General features: G+C 36.5%; 2 protein-coding genes across 4 annotated transcripts in view; one reads left to right on the top strand and one right to left on the bottom strand.

The window, feature by feature from the left end:
• Positions 1-4857, top strand: part of si:ch211-153l6.6 (golgin subfamily A member 6-like protein 6) — an 8787-nt gene extending 3930 nt beyond the window's left edge. For 2 of the 3 annotated variants that reach the window (XM_067453943.1, XM_067453941.1), the window contains exons 2-4: positions 1328-3623; positions 3722-3810; positions 4007-4857. In XM_067453943.1, coding sequence (XP_067310044.1) covers positions 1328-3623; positions 3722-3810; positions 4007-4102 — 2481 coding nt within the window. In that variant the 3' untranslated portion in view covers positions 4103-4857. Of the gene's footprint in view, positions 1-1327; positions 3624-3721; positions 3811-3979 lie in introns of all 3 variants that reach the window. The other variant, XM_067453942.1, reaches the window with a different exon arrangement.
• A 51-nt stretch (positions 4858-4908) lies between these two features.
• frrs1a (ferric-chelate reductase 1a) lies at positions 4909-16417 on the bottom strand. The gene is made up of 16 exons (XM_067453944.1): positions 16414-16417; positions 14340-14567; positions 14100-14239; positions 13301-13395; positions 13027-13171; positions 12749-12931; positions 12554-12652; positions 12260-12407; positions 7962-8075; positions 7594-7709; positions 7353-7439; positions 6613-6710; positions 6445-6503; positions 6206-6349; positions 5193-5254; positions 4909-5032 (listed from the first exon to the last, which is right to left on the bottom strand). The coding sequence occupies exons 2-16, from the start codon at positions 14533-14535 to the stop codon at positions 4940-4942; spliced, it is 1779 nt and encodes a 592-aa protein (XP_067310045.1). The 5' UTR covers positions 14536-14567; positions 16414-16417; the 3' UTR covers positions 4909-4939.
• Positions 16418-16657: the final 240 nt, after the last annotated feature.

Raw genomic sequence — 16657 nt, 5'->3', positions numbered from 1 at the left:
GTTTCACTTAAAGTGACAAGGGACATCACCTTCACCAGAAAAAGCTAAATCATATTACGTTTTGTGGGAAACAAAATGAGATGTTGGGCAGAACATTAGTCACTATTCACTTTCATTGAATGGAAACAAGATGCAATGAAAGTTAATGGTAACTGATGCTGCTAGTCCCTAACACTTCTTAATTTTGGGGTGATCTTTCCCTTTAATGCAACAGCCAACAGTCACACTTATTGGATAATGTCGATGACATCATTTTGCTATCAGCAGAATTCCACCTCTGGCAAAGTGGATGTAATGTTCAGACATCAGAAATGTATTTTCCAAAACAGACAGGGTGGATCTGATCTGGGGTTAATGGTGGTCACAGCACCAGCAGGCATGCATAAAAGAACATCCTATCCGCTCGATATGAGCAATAGATTTGTTTCTCTGTCTCTCTAACTGGATAAAATCAGGCTGATAGGTCTAATAAATCCACTGCATAGCACTTTGATAAGGTTGTCTCTGACTAGTCAGCTGCTTATATATGGCTCATACTGTATAATAAACAAGACAGGCTCCTTAGATACAGCATGTTGCTAGGCAACCACCACTTTTCAGGGAAAAACACAAAACAGACCCTCTGAAGGGGTATGACAGTATTAAATGGCATTATGATCATCCACATACTGAAAGCTCCTCTTATGTTTTATGAGTGTGAGCACTTAAGCATCACAAAGAAGGGTAATTATAAACTATTAAGTGATACATAAGAAAAAGGGAATCATTGTAGCTTGTAACTGAGTTAAGTCATCCAATTACATTTTGGATTGATAGTAATTTCAAAAAAGTACTGCACTTTGTCCGAAGTGATACCCTTCTCTTTATTTAAGCTTTGAAGGTTTTGTGATCACAACTTGAACTTGTTGGCTGATTAGAGCTGTTAAGAGTTTTTATTTAAAATTTCCAGTTCCTTTGAGTATCCTTAAAGATAATCAGAATTTTGCCCATAATTGTAATGCATTAAAGGTTGGATGTAGATTTTCAGCCCACTTTGATAGCACAGTTTGTTAGAAAGCACACTTCTCATGCTTTCATTGGTATCCAAGATATCCACCCACTTCTCACAGCATGAATGCTAGAATAGTTTGATGAAACTACTGTGAAAATAGCACACGGCTGGCTCTTCTAGATTTGTTAGGTTGTCTATGTTACTTGTATCCAAAAAATTTCAAGGAGTAAGACGAAGAGAAACAAATGTTAGCGTTTGTCGTGTTTGATCTTTTGAGTCTTCCTAAGCTTGGTGTCTTTAATTCTAAACAGATCTTTTTCCATGCAACTTTCATAGAGAGCCACAGCTGGTGTGCGAAGGTCAATTGAAAGTGAACTAAATGAAGGCGAAAGCACCTCTGTAAATCAGCAACAAAAAGAGCAGAAATACCTCTCTGAAACAGTCACCATGGAGACCAGCCAGCTTTCAGAAATGGCTGATCTAACAGACTGTAAAATGGATCCTGGGTGTACAGAGGACCAGACATGCCAATTTACTGAGGAGGTAAATGAATGTTTTGTCACATATTTCTCAGAGTGCCTGGATACCAGAAAGAGCAACTCCCACGAAGACCTCAATGGGCAAGAAAACAAAGACATAACCAATGCAAGTGATAGCTCAGGTGAATCTGATGGGAGCAAAGAATCTCAAGAAAGTGTTATGGCCAAGGTCGATGAACAAGAACAGCCAGATAGTGGAGAATCTTTGACTTTTGAGTCCCATGAAGACCCTCACATGAATGACCAACCAGAAGAGGAAATGGAAATCAACAATTCTAATGATGCCCAGGAGGAAGAACACAATGAACCTGAAGAGAGGGTAGAGAAAGAAGAGCGGGTAGAGGCAGAAGAGAGGGTAGAGGCAAAAGAGAGGGTAGAGGCAGAAGAGAGGGTAGAGGCAGAAGAGCGGGTAGAGGCAGAAGAGAGGGTAGAGGCAGAAGAGAGGATAGAGGCAGAAGAGAGGGTAGAGGCAGAAGAGCGGGTAGAGGCAGAAGAGAGGGTAGAGGCAGAAGAGCGGGTAGAGGCAGAAGAGAGGGTAGAGGCAGAAGAGAGGATAGAGGCAGAAGAGAGGGTAGAGGCAGAAGAAGAATCTTTGCTGGAGCAGCAAATGGACGAGTTAGTGATTTCTGAAGTCCAAACTGAAACTTGTCTAGAGATGGATCGAGATGACCTGAGTGACTGTCTGCTTGTGGAAATGGCCATCATTTCCTCAGACAGTGATGCTGAGGAGCCATGGAGATCTTTAGTTCCGCCAGCTGTCGACAAAGAAGAGATTGAGGTGAACGGTGATCTCTTGGGTATGGATGAAGCAGAGGTAAACCTGGAAGACCAATCAAGTCAAGAAGACGTTGAAGTGATTGATAGCAATCCTGAACCTGAAGATGAAGCCCTGGCTTTGAACATTAATGAAAGTGAGATTCTAGAGCAACCAGAGTGTCCCACCGAATGTGAGCTGCAAGATATTTCTTTGGACTCCTCTGTCCATTACTGCAGCTTAACAAAGATTGCCGAGGATGAAGATGAGCTTGGGAAAACCTCAAAGCACAGCCTGCAGCGCCTGTCTTGTTCAACTTCAGAGCTCGACAAGAAGTTGCCACAGGACTTCTGCGTGGTTCAGGAAATAAAGAGCGAGAATGTCAGCACAGAGCATCTGGATTTCAGGGTGGCTCGTAAGCAATGGCAGAAGATGGAAGAGCAAACCAAGGGTCTGGTGCACCGGCCAGTGATGAAGCTGGGATCTTGCCAAGGTGGACACAGCTTCATGTATACACCTGTCCGCAACATTGATCGTCCCAGAAGAGACCCTGACATAGAGAGTCTTGGTCTGGGGGATTACCAGTACACTCAATTCAGCCCCTGTTCAGAGGACTCTGGTCTGGATGACACAAGCTACAGGTCTCCTTACGACGAGCCGGAGACTCCAGTGGAGCGGGAGATTCGTGAAGCTCTTGAACGAGAGGAGAATTTTAGACGAGAGAGGGCAATGGCTAAGATGTCCGCTGGTGATGCTACACAAGTTCAACCCAGTCCTAGTGTTCTTCGTCACAGTAGATCAGAGCCTGGGGAGAAAGGACGGATGTTTGACACACCGGAGGACAGATGCAGGTCTCAGAGGTCCCCTAGTGCAAGAACTCCAACTTTGTCCATCACTGCCTCTTCTGGAAAAAGTCCCACATACCATGAAATGACCGCCAACAATGTCATTATACTCGAGCCGGATTCGTACCCCACCACTCCACGGAATCGAGGGAAAGGTGGGCTGCTCTCTCCAGGGACGAGCAGTTTCCAAGAATGGCCATCAGACATGAACAACGTGATCATCCTGGAGACATCGAATCTCATCATTCGAAGTGCCTCTGAATTCTGCCTGAGCACGGCATGTCAAGAGGCACAAGAGAGCACATTTCAGAACAATCCCTTCTTCAAACTGCGCTCTCATAGCACCCAATCTCTGGTGGATCAGGAGATCAAGTTGGTGAGGCAAAGAGAAGAGGAGCTTAGGAGGCAGAGAGCACAACTATATGTAAAGGAGAGGTATGACACAGTCCTTGTGTCTCCCAACCAACTGCAGAATTTCAGTTATGAGAGACCAGGTATAGCACATTTAGCAAGTAGAGTATTTACTTAATTGATGTTATACATAAAGATGTAGTTCAGCAAATGTCCTTTCTTTTATTTGGACACTTTACAGGAGAGATACCAGCAAAATCGAAGTCATCCCCCTCATCACCATCGAAGACACGCAAAATAGATCGCTCCGCTTTGTCCTGTGACCACAAGGTACATTAAATTTAGGCATGCTGATTCAAAGTTTTTCTGTTTGTCCTCTCATGTACTATCATTTTTAACTGTTCTTAATTTCATTGCAAAGCATCTGTTTTTCATGTGTTTCATTTCACATCTCATTTATCTGTGCCCATTTCACCTTGAAACTGGAAACTGCATGCAGTTTTACAGGTGAAGCTTTCTCCTTTAGTTCCCTGAGGCTCCTTTCCTTCGAGTCAGACGAAAAAGTGCCCTGGCCCAGAGGTGGGAGGCAGGTATCTTTGCCAATCATCAGCAACAAGACTGAATGATTTGCCTAAATGAAGCACCGAAGCACAAATCAAGTTTCCATTACAGTATAAGCATGTAGAAATAGGTTCAGAGTAACATTCATTAGTACAAACCTGGGGCTTAATAGGCGAGTAAAAATATTCACTAGGTTTTTTTTATTTTTTGGATGCGAATAGTATTTTCTTTCTGAATTTTATCCTGGGTACACTTTTATATTATTGCAAATGAAAAATTTATAAATTGCACTATGTACAAAAATCACGCCAAACACTGAGAAATAGATGATTCTGATTTCACATAACATACATGGTTTAAAAAAATATTAATTTTGCGTCTTACATTAACAAATCAGTTTCTTGTTTACAAGATATTTTGTCACTTTAACCATACAGTGGAAAGCAGAAGTAAATAAAAAAAAACATTTATCATTGACTTAATCTGATTAAAAGTGCAATTTAAGATAAGAGAAAACACTTCTTGGAATGTCTGTTATTATGGCTGTAGCTTCCAGAGGTGTTACAGATAAGTAGCTGGCTTCTGTACCATTATTATTACATTGTGTACCTTTCAAATATTTTATGCTTTGATTGCCTGCGTATAATGTGAACATTTATTCCTGTGTGAAAATGATAATTAAAAACATGTGTGACTTTCACTTCATTATATTCATGTTTGAAATGACATCTTAATAGATATGTTTATTCCTTGCAGGATGTTTTCAATGCAAAATACTGTTCAAACCTTGCAATAAAATGAAACGATGATTGATAATGATTTGTTCTGCTGTATAAATAATTGTAGGCCTTCTTCCCAATTTATGTCCTGAAAAGCTGCCATATGTTTCATACGTTGGTTATACGTCCCCTATGGAGCCGAGCAGTGAGATACAGAAAGCTGAGTTTCCGAGCACAAACACAGCAAGGGCTGCCACTCTAAACTTAGTATCCTGTGGGAGAAGGACATTCAGATACTTAGTTAAACATTATGTACATGGTTGTTTTTGAGCCTAATAATTTGATCTTTACATTTTTGTTGGGCATAGTGCAGTTCACACTGATTTCTTTATTATTAACATCAAGGATTACATCTGAGCAAAGTGAACTTACCCAGTTCACATTCCCTGAAAAGTCTGAGAAAAGCGGAATTATCTCTTCATTGCCACTTCCTGCTGAAACAAGAGAAATTACTAAATATACACTTTTAGAAAAAAAGGTACAGTGGAGGTACAATTTTGTTCCTTGGGGAACAAAACATATGACTGTACCTTTAAAGGTACACAATTGGTCCTTAGGGTACAATTATACCATTGTTTTCCTCAGTTCGGTCCTAGTGAGCCGTTGTCATGCAGAGTTTGGCTCCAGCCTTGAAAGACGTCTATAGAAGCTCTTATTGAGAATTAACAGGTTTAGATTTTGATGTTTTAACGAAAAAGTTTGGTCACCATTATGGAGATCACTCAGTGTTTCCTTTAGCTGGGCAGTTTGACTTGGATATTTAAGCAAGTTTGTGGTTTTTGTTACAGCATAAACAAAACACATAATTGTTTAAAACAAAAGAAGCAAAACAAACTGTATCAGGAAGAATAATGTTTGACTAAACTCATCACTAAATAGTAATAAATAATATTCACCAAAAATACTTGCTTGTCACAAATCAGACGTTTTAAATATTGTTTTTTTAAACATTCTAAAGGTGGACCGTATAGATACACATTGATATCAAGAATCAACATATGAATCTCAAAAATGGTGACATATTCAATGCTGCAATGCATGCTGGGAGCCATGAGTTTTATACTGTGGTGGCTTAGAAAGGTTGGAAATAAACTCTGGAGGACATCAAATCTCTAGGACTGAACTTGCCCTGACTTAGAGGTACAAAAATGTACCCTTAAGGGTACCACCCCAGTGATGGCCACCTTAAAAGGTACAATTTTGTATAATGTTACATTATCTCTGTAAACATATATTGCTTCATTTCACTCTCAGTTGGAATCATCTTTCAATTTATGCCTGAACCACAGGAAGAGGGAACATGACTGAACAGTCAATGCGAACATCCAAATGAATCAGACTTTTGTCTTTCAAAGGTATTTCATGTGAAAATGATTTATACAAACCTTTTCTAATAACATCATGCTTATGAAGATGTAACACAAGCTTTAACACGATGGTCCAAACCACAAAAGCAGAGAGAACCCCTGTGGTCCACGGATAAGGTAGCAAAAGAGACTGTTGCTTCATTCCAAAAAATATGGAAACCACTGCAACAATTTAAAAAATAATAATAATTATTACAGATGGAAATAGATTTATTTGAGATTTTCTAAACAACAAAATTCCAAAGAGCGAAATTCACCAGCAATAATTTCAGCAGCATTTCCAACACCCCAGTGCAACCAATTGAATATCCACCTTCTGGGAAAAGCAAATGATTATCCTGGTGTTTACTCACTTCATTGTGTGCATTATGGGGAATTTGTATATAACAGAAGATGTGAATTTAAGTAAATTAAGGAGTCATTACCTTGAGGAGTCTGGAGCTGGTCTGAATGCAGCCATTATAGGCTGACAGAAAGAGAGAATCATGACGGTGCAGCCTAGGTATGGATGAGCACCTGCTCTCTGTTAAGACATTTGGTTTAATATTGTTAACAAAAACTATCAAACTATTTTCAGAAACTGAAATAAATCTGAAATAAATGGAAATCTAAATTTAAGTTTGTTAACATAACATTGAATTTGATAACGTAAGTTAATGCCATGAACTAACACATTACAACATTTGGCTGCTAACCTTTGTTAAATGAATGTTCACATTCATGTTAGTTCACATTGTACTAATTAATGTTAACAGATATAACGTTTGACCTTAATAAATACTGACATTAACAATGACTTGGATTAATAAAAGCTGTAGCGGTGTTATTCAATGTTAGTTCATAACTAATAATAACTAAACAATGAAAACTTATTACAAAAAGTGTTACTCTTAAAATAAAATTTTAATGAAATCTCAAAACAGAAGTAAAAGCTAGTTCAAAATATTAATACATACTATACTTAATAAACACTACTAAATACATAACATTTGATAGACAATACAACATAGGCTGAAACTGAAATTGGTCTTAAATGAAATACGGCGCCCTCTATTGGCAAGGAGTAAAACTGTAGCATTTAATACATCAATATTGTCCTTGTTTAAAAGATGCGTTGCATTTTATTGCAAATCATTGCTAGGCAGAGAACACAGGGTTTACTCACTGTGCTCCATTTTCCTCGGTAGATAAAAGGAAAAATGAAGCCAATGGCGGTGAGCAAAACAGTAAGGGACATCAACATGCGATGCACCTAGAGAAAATATTTAAACCATGAAAAATATATGCAGTTTTAAAAAACTGATTACAAGTGAATTGTGCAGAAAACTGAAAAGTAGCAACCACCCTAGATTCATTACTAATATTTTGCAATAGATAAATGTCCTGTACAAAAAAATACTTCATACCTGGAACCATATTTTTTGCCCAAAAAATGTTCGTTCTGGCCAATCAGTTTTAAAATAACCAGCGATTAATGTTCCAGTGCTTCCTGATAGCATCCAGGCAATCAGCATCAGAGCTCCTGCATTTACATTTGGAAATTATATTTGGAAACTTGCAAATTACAGCATGTAACAACATGTAGTGGTTTATCTTTGTTTATCTGCTTTTATTTCAACTGATAATACATTGAAAATACACTTTCAATGGCACAACAAGGATAATTGCACTTAGTACACATAGTACGCATGCAACATTTCCTTTGCCTGACAATATATTTAACAATTCATGGGATTGTATCCTGCAGTAAACATAATTACAGCAAAACACTTACCATGACATTTCATGATCAGTGGAGATCGAGAACCTGTCAGGATCTCAGGAGGGCCGGTAATGATCTGATGGTGGGATGATATCAGCGGCTGACACGTGTGTCTATGGATCATACCTGCAGCACAACAAAACAACCATAAAACCGATGAGATAACTTGGATAAAGCATATTTTCACACACCTTTTCTAGCAATAAAAATGGTGATTTATCATATAATAAAGATGACACAATTGTGTCAGTGTTTTAAGAAATGCACTTGTGCAGGGGCGTAGCCATCTTTTCAGAAGTGAGGGGGACAGAAATGTCGTAATACCATTTTTTTTTTTTTTTTTTTGGACCAATATAATTTATCGCATCTCTTGCTTTTAATTGGGCAAGATATCAAATACACTGCTGAACAATAACCAATAATTAATATCTATAATATTATTCTCCTATTCTCCTTTTTTTTGTGCCAATTTTATGATTGGTTTATATACTATAAACACTTCTGCATTAAGACTCCATAGATTTTATGCAATGTAAAAAAATATATATATATATATTCTGATGTAACTCATCTGTTCTCTATGTGAATATATAGTAAAATGTAATTTATTCCTGTGATCAAAGCTGAATTTATCATCATTACTCCAGTCTTCAGTGATCCTTCACTAATCACTCCCATATGAGGATCTGATCATCAACACACATTTATGATTATTATCAGTTGTGCTGCCCATGGTGATGCTTAATTTTCTAAACATTTGTGGTAAAATTAAAAAAGAGAGAAATTAATACTTTTATTGATCAGACATGCATTAAATTGATCACAAGTGATATTTTTAATATTACAAATTAGATAATTTATTTAATAAATGCAAATAAATGCTGTCCATTGAACTTTCTATTCATTAAAGAATCCTGAAAAATAACATGTAGGCTATCATGGTTTCCACAACATTTTGGGAACTGTTTTCAATACAGATAATAATCATAAATGTTTCTTGATTATGAAATCCTCATCTGAGAATGATTAGTGAAGGATCATGTGACACTGAAGACTGGAGTAATGATGATAAATTCAGCTTTGATCACAGGAATAAATTACTATATATTCACATAGGGGAAAAAAGCGGTTTTAATTTGTAATAATGTTCAAAATATTACTGTTTTAACTATTTTCGATTACATAAATGCAGCCGTGGTGAGCAGAATACTAAACATTAAAAAAGCTGCATTATTCATATGATACTTTATTGTTAATAAATAGCCTACATTGAGATGACTTAAAAACACACACATAAAGCATATATTGTCTGCTTTTGTCTGATTGTCGTCGTCACGTTTCATCACTCATAACGATTGTTTTCCTTCAGCTGCAGCTCCAGCTTGACAGGGTATTACGAATCCACTTTTGGACTTTCTATGAGAGCGCCCTCCTCATATTAAGATTCGGAAAAAATTACAGGTCATGCAAAGATAATTTTTTGTCTCTGAATTTAAATCTTGATGTATTCACATTGGTTTCTATGTAAATACACTTGCCTCTGACCTCAAGAAGCGCGCTATCAACCGAGTTTAGAGAAGGCTGTCGTTAGCGTCCCTGTTAACTTGTCCGCCCCCGCACAGGGTAACACCGGTTCGAATCCCGCTCGGAGCGGGTCTACTAGGATCGGTGAGACCCAGTAAAAGTGCGGGGGACGAAAATACATTTTATTAAAAGTGAGGGGGACACGTCCCCCGCGTCCCCCGCGTAATCTACGCCCATGCACTTGTGCTTTCATTGTGAAAGTTTAATTCAGACTTTAGCAAGCCAGCTGCAGCTTTTTTATTCCCTGCGCACCCAGTGACCCTGCCATAAAACAAATGACAGGAACTGTATGACAGGAATGTAACTGAAAATGAGAACTGTAATGACAGGAACTGTACTGATACAGTACTGATTGCTCAGGCCATCACAGACACTTGTTAACTAGAAATCCGGATCTGTGGAGTAACACACAGTGAGGAGGCCATAAAAAAAGTTTTAATGTGACACTGTATCCGATGAGATGCATGATCATTTGCCAAAAGGAGAAATACAGCTCTTTTGAAAAACGCTGAAGGACGAGATAACCGGAAAGACAATTCCTGCTTTTTTATCATGCTGTAAATCTAGCAGTTAAAAAAGAGCAAACACACAAAGACAAAACCCAAAACCGAATCAATCTACAGTATAGCTTATCTATTCCGTAATTTGTCATGTTATTTTAGTATATATATATATATATATATATATATATATATATATATATATATATATATATATATATATATATATATATATATTATAGTTAAATTTATGCATTATATTATATTTTTTCAGCTTTCATTTTAGTTTAGTTTATTTAAGTTTTAGTACTTTTGTTATGTAATTTAGTCATTTTTATTTAATGTATTTTTATTACAGTTTAACTTTTATTCACTTTAATACTTAGTTTAATAACTTATTTTATTTTATTTATTTGCCAATGCCATGGTTCTATTTATTTATTTATTTTTTAGTTTAAGTGTTTCATCTAATATTTATATATGCGACCCTGGAGCACAAAACCAGTCATAAGTCAAAATTACTGATTTTTCTTTTATGCCAAAAATCATTAGGATATTAAGTAAAGATCCTGTTCCCTTAAGATATTTTGTAAATGTCCTAGCATAAATATATCTAAAATGTATGATTAGTAGTACACTGTAAAACATTATTTAGAAAAAAGATTTAGTAAGTATATTGGGTAATTGTGTGTTTCATTTGTGATGACGCAGTGAAACATGCCAAATAGTGCTATTTTCATGATTTATTAAAAAAAGAATTGTGGTTCAGATACAATAATATTTTGAGTTTCTATTTATTAAACAAATTTCCTTCATTGTATCAACTAAAAAAAATTATTTCAATAAACTCAAAATTTTAAGTTACTTTTTTTAAATTACTTTTTTAAGTTAAACCAAAATTTTTATTTTTTTTTACAGTGTAGTAATAAGCATTGCTAAGGACTTCATTAAGACAACTTTAAAGGCAATTTTCCATATTTTCAAATAGGTGTAACTTTTTCTATCCTAATATGGTGTATAAATCTCAATTTCGAAAGATTGACCCTTAATGGCGGGCGTACACTGCGCGAATTCGGACACTCGGAAGGTCGTGGGATATTGCAGACGCTACGAGTCATTTCATTTAATCATCGCATCAAATCAGCTGGTACACGGCACGACTGTTTGCACCGCAAAGTTTTCGTGTCACAGACACCGGAGCTTTCAATGTTGCTGCTATAGCTTCAGATACAAAAAATAAAGAGAAAATGTGTGCAAATGATTTGTTGAAAAGCAGAGAACAGTAGCCATTCCTTTTAACCGAAACAACCAGAGGGAGAAAGAAGAGTGCACGTGAGAGAGAAAAAGTGTGTGTTTGTGTGTGTGTGTGTGTGTGTGTGTGTGTGTGTGTGTGTGTGTGTGTGTGTGTGTGTGTGTGTGTGTGTGTGTGTGTGTGTGTGTGTGTGTGTGTGTGTGTGTGTGTGAACGCAGTATGTTTGCAGCCACTGAGCTAATAATAGCCATAGATTGAGCCTATGTGACATGCTTGTGCATGATTTGGCAATAGCGGACAGCCATATGCTGGTAAAAATCGGGCCGACTCCCCGAACTTTTTAAACATGTTTAAAAATGATTGTAAGGTCGGGAGGTGCTCTTAACGTGCTCGGCTCATCTCGTATTTCCTCTCACACGGTGCGAGCCGCGACCATACGAGCATCCACGATGTCCACGCGATTTCTCCCGAGAAAAAAAAATCGTCTGCGGGGTTCGTACGACGGCAAAAATCGCACCGTGTACGCCCGCCTTTATGGCTGGTTTTGTGGTCCAGAGTCACATATATATATTTAGCTACACTGTAAAAAATTATTTAGAAAAAAAGTCACCTGGTTGCCTTAAAGTTTTGAGTTCATTGAAATTAAAATTTTGAGTTAATACAATGAATTTTTTTTTGAGATTCGACAACCTTTATTAAAAGATTATTAACATATTTAGTAAGCATATTGGGTAATTGTGTGTGTTTTATTTCTGATGACGCAGTGATCAGAATTTCCTTCATTGTATCAACTCAAATTTTTAATTTCAATAAACTCAAAATTTTAAGGCAACCAGGTTACTTACTTTTTTAAGTTAAACCAACAAAAAACAACATTTTTTTACAGTGTAGATTTCAATTAGTAAAAAATATGATTAATATTGTTTTATTTGACAATAAAACCTCTATGTCATTGATGCTGTTGAAAAGCTCACCATTTTCTGCAGTGCCGTGTGCTACGAACAGGTAGTAACTGCTGTTAAGACTGAATCGGACCGGATCCTGAGGGGTGTCGATGGATCTAGAGAACTTGCACTGAATGACCCCATCAGAAACTCTCCATCCTACATCAGTCAGCACAGACTGCGGAGGAAGTGAAAATCCTGCTGATTACATTTACGACAGACACTGCATAAAGTTTAATGGACATGCTGTCCTCTTTTTGGACTATTATGTTTTTATGGTTTTAAAAATGATGTTGTAACAATACTATACTCAAATACTCTCACCTTGGATGCCACCTCTGGATATGTCCTGCCTGTTGTGTGTGCAGCCTCAACGCTTACACGACCCCCGTCATTTACACACAAGTACGCATCATCATCTCCCTAGCAAACATTAAGATCTTCAGGGTCACACAAATATAATATATCTACAGTCAGATCATTACAATGCAGATGTGAAATACATTTGGTCATGCTCACCATCCATTTATCCTTGGATAGGGCAAAGGAGACGTATCCCTGTGCAGGGCCACTGAGCTCAAATGAAACTGTCTGGCCCGAAGTAGAATAAGAAAGGAAGAAGCAGTTTGTGTCTATAGAAGGTTTACAGCCGACAGGGTCATTGAGACAAGACTTCCATCTGCCGCATCCCTCTGAAGTGAACTGTAAGAGAAGTGACATAATGCTCGGATATTACAATAAAAGACTATGTAAAGCAGCGGATAAGAGCAGATTATTTTTAGCATTTTGGCACATACTGGCTCAGGTAGAATAGAGGTGCTTGCAGACTTTGTAGACATGACGGTGGTAGATTGAGGTGGAGCTGGAGTCACGTCCCCTTGAGATATGACCGGACCAGGAAGTTTGAGCCAGAATGTCTTATAGCGGGCGAGAACTGTGGCACTTGATGTGGGAAAACAGAGATTGAGCATAATATATTTGAATATGAACACAGATATTTGTTTGAAAAGAGCCATTACAGTGAGTGAACTGTTTATGAGTATTTTCGATAGTGATCAGAAACACACTCACAGAAACTGTAGAGTGGGAGGAGCATTCGACGGGGCTTTCCAGATCACCTGAATTTCTGTCTTTTTGGCATTACTGGTGTGACTAACGGCAGAACCCTTTAAAAGACATCACACTTTCATTCTATGACAGCTCTTTAACATTAAAAGCCGATTTTAAGATACATTTCAACATATTTTGTAATACCAATTATTTCATGGTAAGTGTGATTAATACAACAGCAGGACTGTGATCAACCAATCAAATGATATTTAGTAATAGAACTTTTGCTCATGAGATATATATTTCTTAAATACAGTACTGGTTAAAAGTTAAGGTCGGTATTGAATTATGCTAACCAATGCTTCTTTTATTTAATCAGAAATAACATTATATTATACTGTATATTACTGTTATATTCTAAACATAACAGTACTACTGTGAAATATCATAGAGTCTTAAAATAACTTTAAAATATTTTAATATACATTTATGCAGCTTTACATGCATTCTCTAAAGCTGCTTTGAAATGATATGTATTGTGAAATACGCTATACAAATAAATGTGAATTGAAATGAATTGTGAAAAGTATGTGGTGCTGAATTTTTGTCTTCGGTTTCACATGATCCTTTACAATGCAGATGTGAAATACATTTGGTCATGCTCACCATGCTCACCATGATCCTTCAGAAATCATTCAAATATGCTGATTTGGTGCTCAAGAAATATTTCTTATGATTATCAATGGTAAAACTGTGACAAAAACAATTGTGCTGATTTATATTTTTGTGGAAAGAAACCGTGGCCTCCACTATACAGTACCTCTATGCTGTTGCATGTCAAACGTTGAGAAATCTTGGGATCTACCAATGCGAATGAGCCAACAGCCGATCCATCAGGGTTTGTGGCATCTCGGGCCTGAATTAGAAAGCCTTCAAAGTGCTGACTTCCAGAGAGAGTGACTGTGAACAGTGGAAGTGTCAATACATAAAGGCAACTAGAAAGAAACATGGTAGATTACTCAAAAATGATAATGATTTGGTTAGTGTTTTCCCCCCTCACCTCTGATGTCCATCCCTGGGCTGAATTTACTGGCATTCACAGTCAGTGTGTATGGACTGGCAGTAGTGTTGGGTTGGCTGTGATGCTCTGGCATCATGCTCTCGCAAGATTTCTCCACCTTTCCATTTTCGTATCCACATACAGCTGTCAAACACAAAGTCCCAAGGATTGCCAGAGAAGTTTGCTGATTCCACATTTCAGCAGAGGCAAAGTGATGCTCTTCTGTGGCTAGATCCTGAGAGGACAGTTATGGACTTGTCAGACCTTATTCATGCCTTGATCCATAGGAATCATTTTACATTACATTGCAGGTTTCCCACATTCATTGACAAAGGAATTTTCAAGATTTTTTCTTAACTTTTCCAGTCATTTGTGATTTCTTGATTTTTTATTTTATTTATTTATTTATTTATTTATTTATTTATTGAAGCTCAATTACAGACAAGTACAAAACAAATAATATAAGACATTGTGGTACAGTTCAGTACAGTTCAAAATTCTGAAATAAATATAATATTAGGGCAGTTACGGGAATTTGAAAAGCTTTACATTTTTATTGTTTTAATAAGTTTTATGTTTTGTGATCTTTTTGAAAGAGTTTCAATGTATATTGTGAGATCAGTATTATAAAAGGTAATATATATATATATATATATATATATATATATATATATATATATATATATATATATATATATATATATATATATATATATATATATATATATTTACTAATGCTACATGTACAGGATAACATCTATGAATACTTCTGTAAATTATTTATTTTACTTTATTAGAAATAACATGGTAACATCAAAATGCTGTGCTAAAATGAGGTTTAAGCCATTTTGATTTACATGGAGGACTGAAATCATAGACATTTCTTATAAAATTGTTATTAAAACATTTATCAAAAAAGGAGACACCATTTATAAAAAGTTGGGGATTTTGTAAGGTTGTAGCAAATTGATTTTTGCTGGGATGAATTGCTATTTGTATGTCAGTTACCAGACATTATAATTAATAGGATATATATATATACAATTTCTAGAATTCACTTTCTCTTGTGAAAAAGCCATTAATAATTTGCTGCCAAATTATCAAATTATTTAATTTTCCAAACCACTTAGTTTAACAATGACAATATGTAGGCTTTGTTTAAAGTTAATGAAGGTTTTCAAAAGTAAGCACTGCTCTTACCTTGTCAGCAACCTGTCTGCTCAGGTAATGTTGGCAGATAATAGTTTTATGGTTTGAGCATGAATGGGCGGGTTATTTCGTATTTTAAGAGTCTAGGCCTACGACCACACGATGGAGACAAAATCTGTAACTACTCCCAGTAGGTCTGTTTGTTGTTATGCAGGCCTATTTTTTTTGTTTTTATTTATGTATTTATTTATTCGTTAGGCTATTTAACCTATTTTTATTTTTTTACACGTGAATTTAATGCCAATACGCTAATAAAGTGGTTTATATATAATCTTTTGCGTAAGCATACACTGTCTGAAAACATTTCATTGAAAGGGAATGTGTCTTATATTAGTGTGTTTACGGTAGAGGGAAGCGGAGAATTACAGCCGTGCACACTGCACACGCCTCCTTCACCAGCGACTAGAACGTCCTTAAGCCGAAAACATTGGTGTGTATTTTACCTCTAACTGGTCTTTAACACTGTATTGTCGTGCAAAACTGATCTAAATGTTTATATCATTTGATATTTTAGCATGTCGTGCATCAGAAGTGGGCAGTGTTGTGTGTGTTTGTTGTGTTGCAATGTTAGCTTGGCAAATGTTTACTGTTGCCCCGATTACTCATTTAAAATAGACTTGCTTGGCCTTTATCCGCTAGATTCTTAACCTCGACCAGTCTGAGATAGAGGATACTTTTTTGGCCGTGCCTTTTAAATGCCAGTCATGTTTACTGTAGTGATGGGAAGTCCGAATAATATGCGCCATTCGGTTCTTTCAAACAATTTGTTTCAGAGAACCGGTTCAAAAACGATTCAATGAATCTTTTTATATCTGTGTGTGGCATAGTGCTTTAAACGAAAATATTCTAGCAAATATGTACTCACGTATAGTTGGTTATTAAAGATGATTAGAATCATTTTAAAATGTTTGTAATTTTAATGTGATTTTAAGTTAAAGTTTAAGTCGGCTCATAAATCTAAGTGTTTGCATTTGCATTAAAAATAAAAATAATTTATATCTCTTGGGTGTAGTCATTTCTGCACTTCGGCTTTGCAAATGTACTTTTCGTCCCATTAGTCAGATTCTCGAATCGGACATGTTCTAGCCAATGAACCGGTTCAACCTATT

The sequence above is a fragment of the Pseudorasbora parva genome, chromosome 9 (assembly GCF_024679245.1).
Source record: "Pseudorasbora parva isolate DD20220531a chromosome 9, ASM2467924v1, whole genome shotgun sequence".
NCBI classification, from domain to species: Eukaryota; Metazoa; Chordata; class Actinopteri; order Cypriniformes; family Gobionidae; genus Pseudorasbora; species Pseudorasbora parva.
Note: the sequence above shows the minus strand (reverse complement) of the source record. Positions and strands in the feature narration are given on the sequence as shown.

Coding starts and splice junctions, on each gene's coding strand:
- frrs1a (XM_067453944.1), bottom strand. CDS start 14,535: ATGTGGAATCAGCAAACTTCTCTGGCAATCCTTGGGACTTTGTGTTTG. Junction 7,710..7,961: donor ACTGATCATGAAATGTCATG/GTAAGTGTTTTG, acceptor ATGTAAATGCAG/GAGCTCTGATGCTGATTGCC. Junction 7,440..7,593: donor GGCAAAAAATATGGTTCCAG/GTATGAAGTATT, acceptor TATTTTCTCTAG/GTGCATCGCATGTTGATGTC.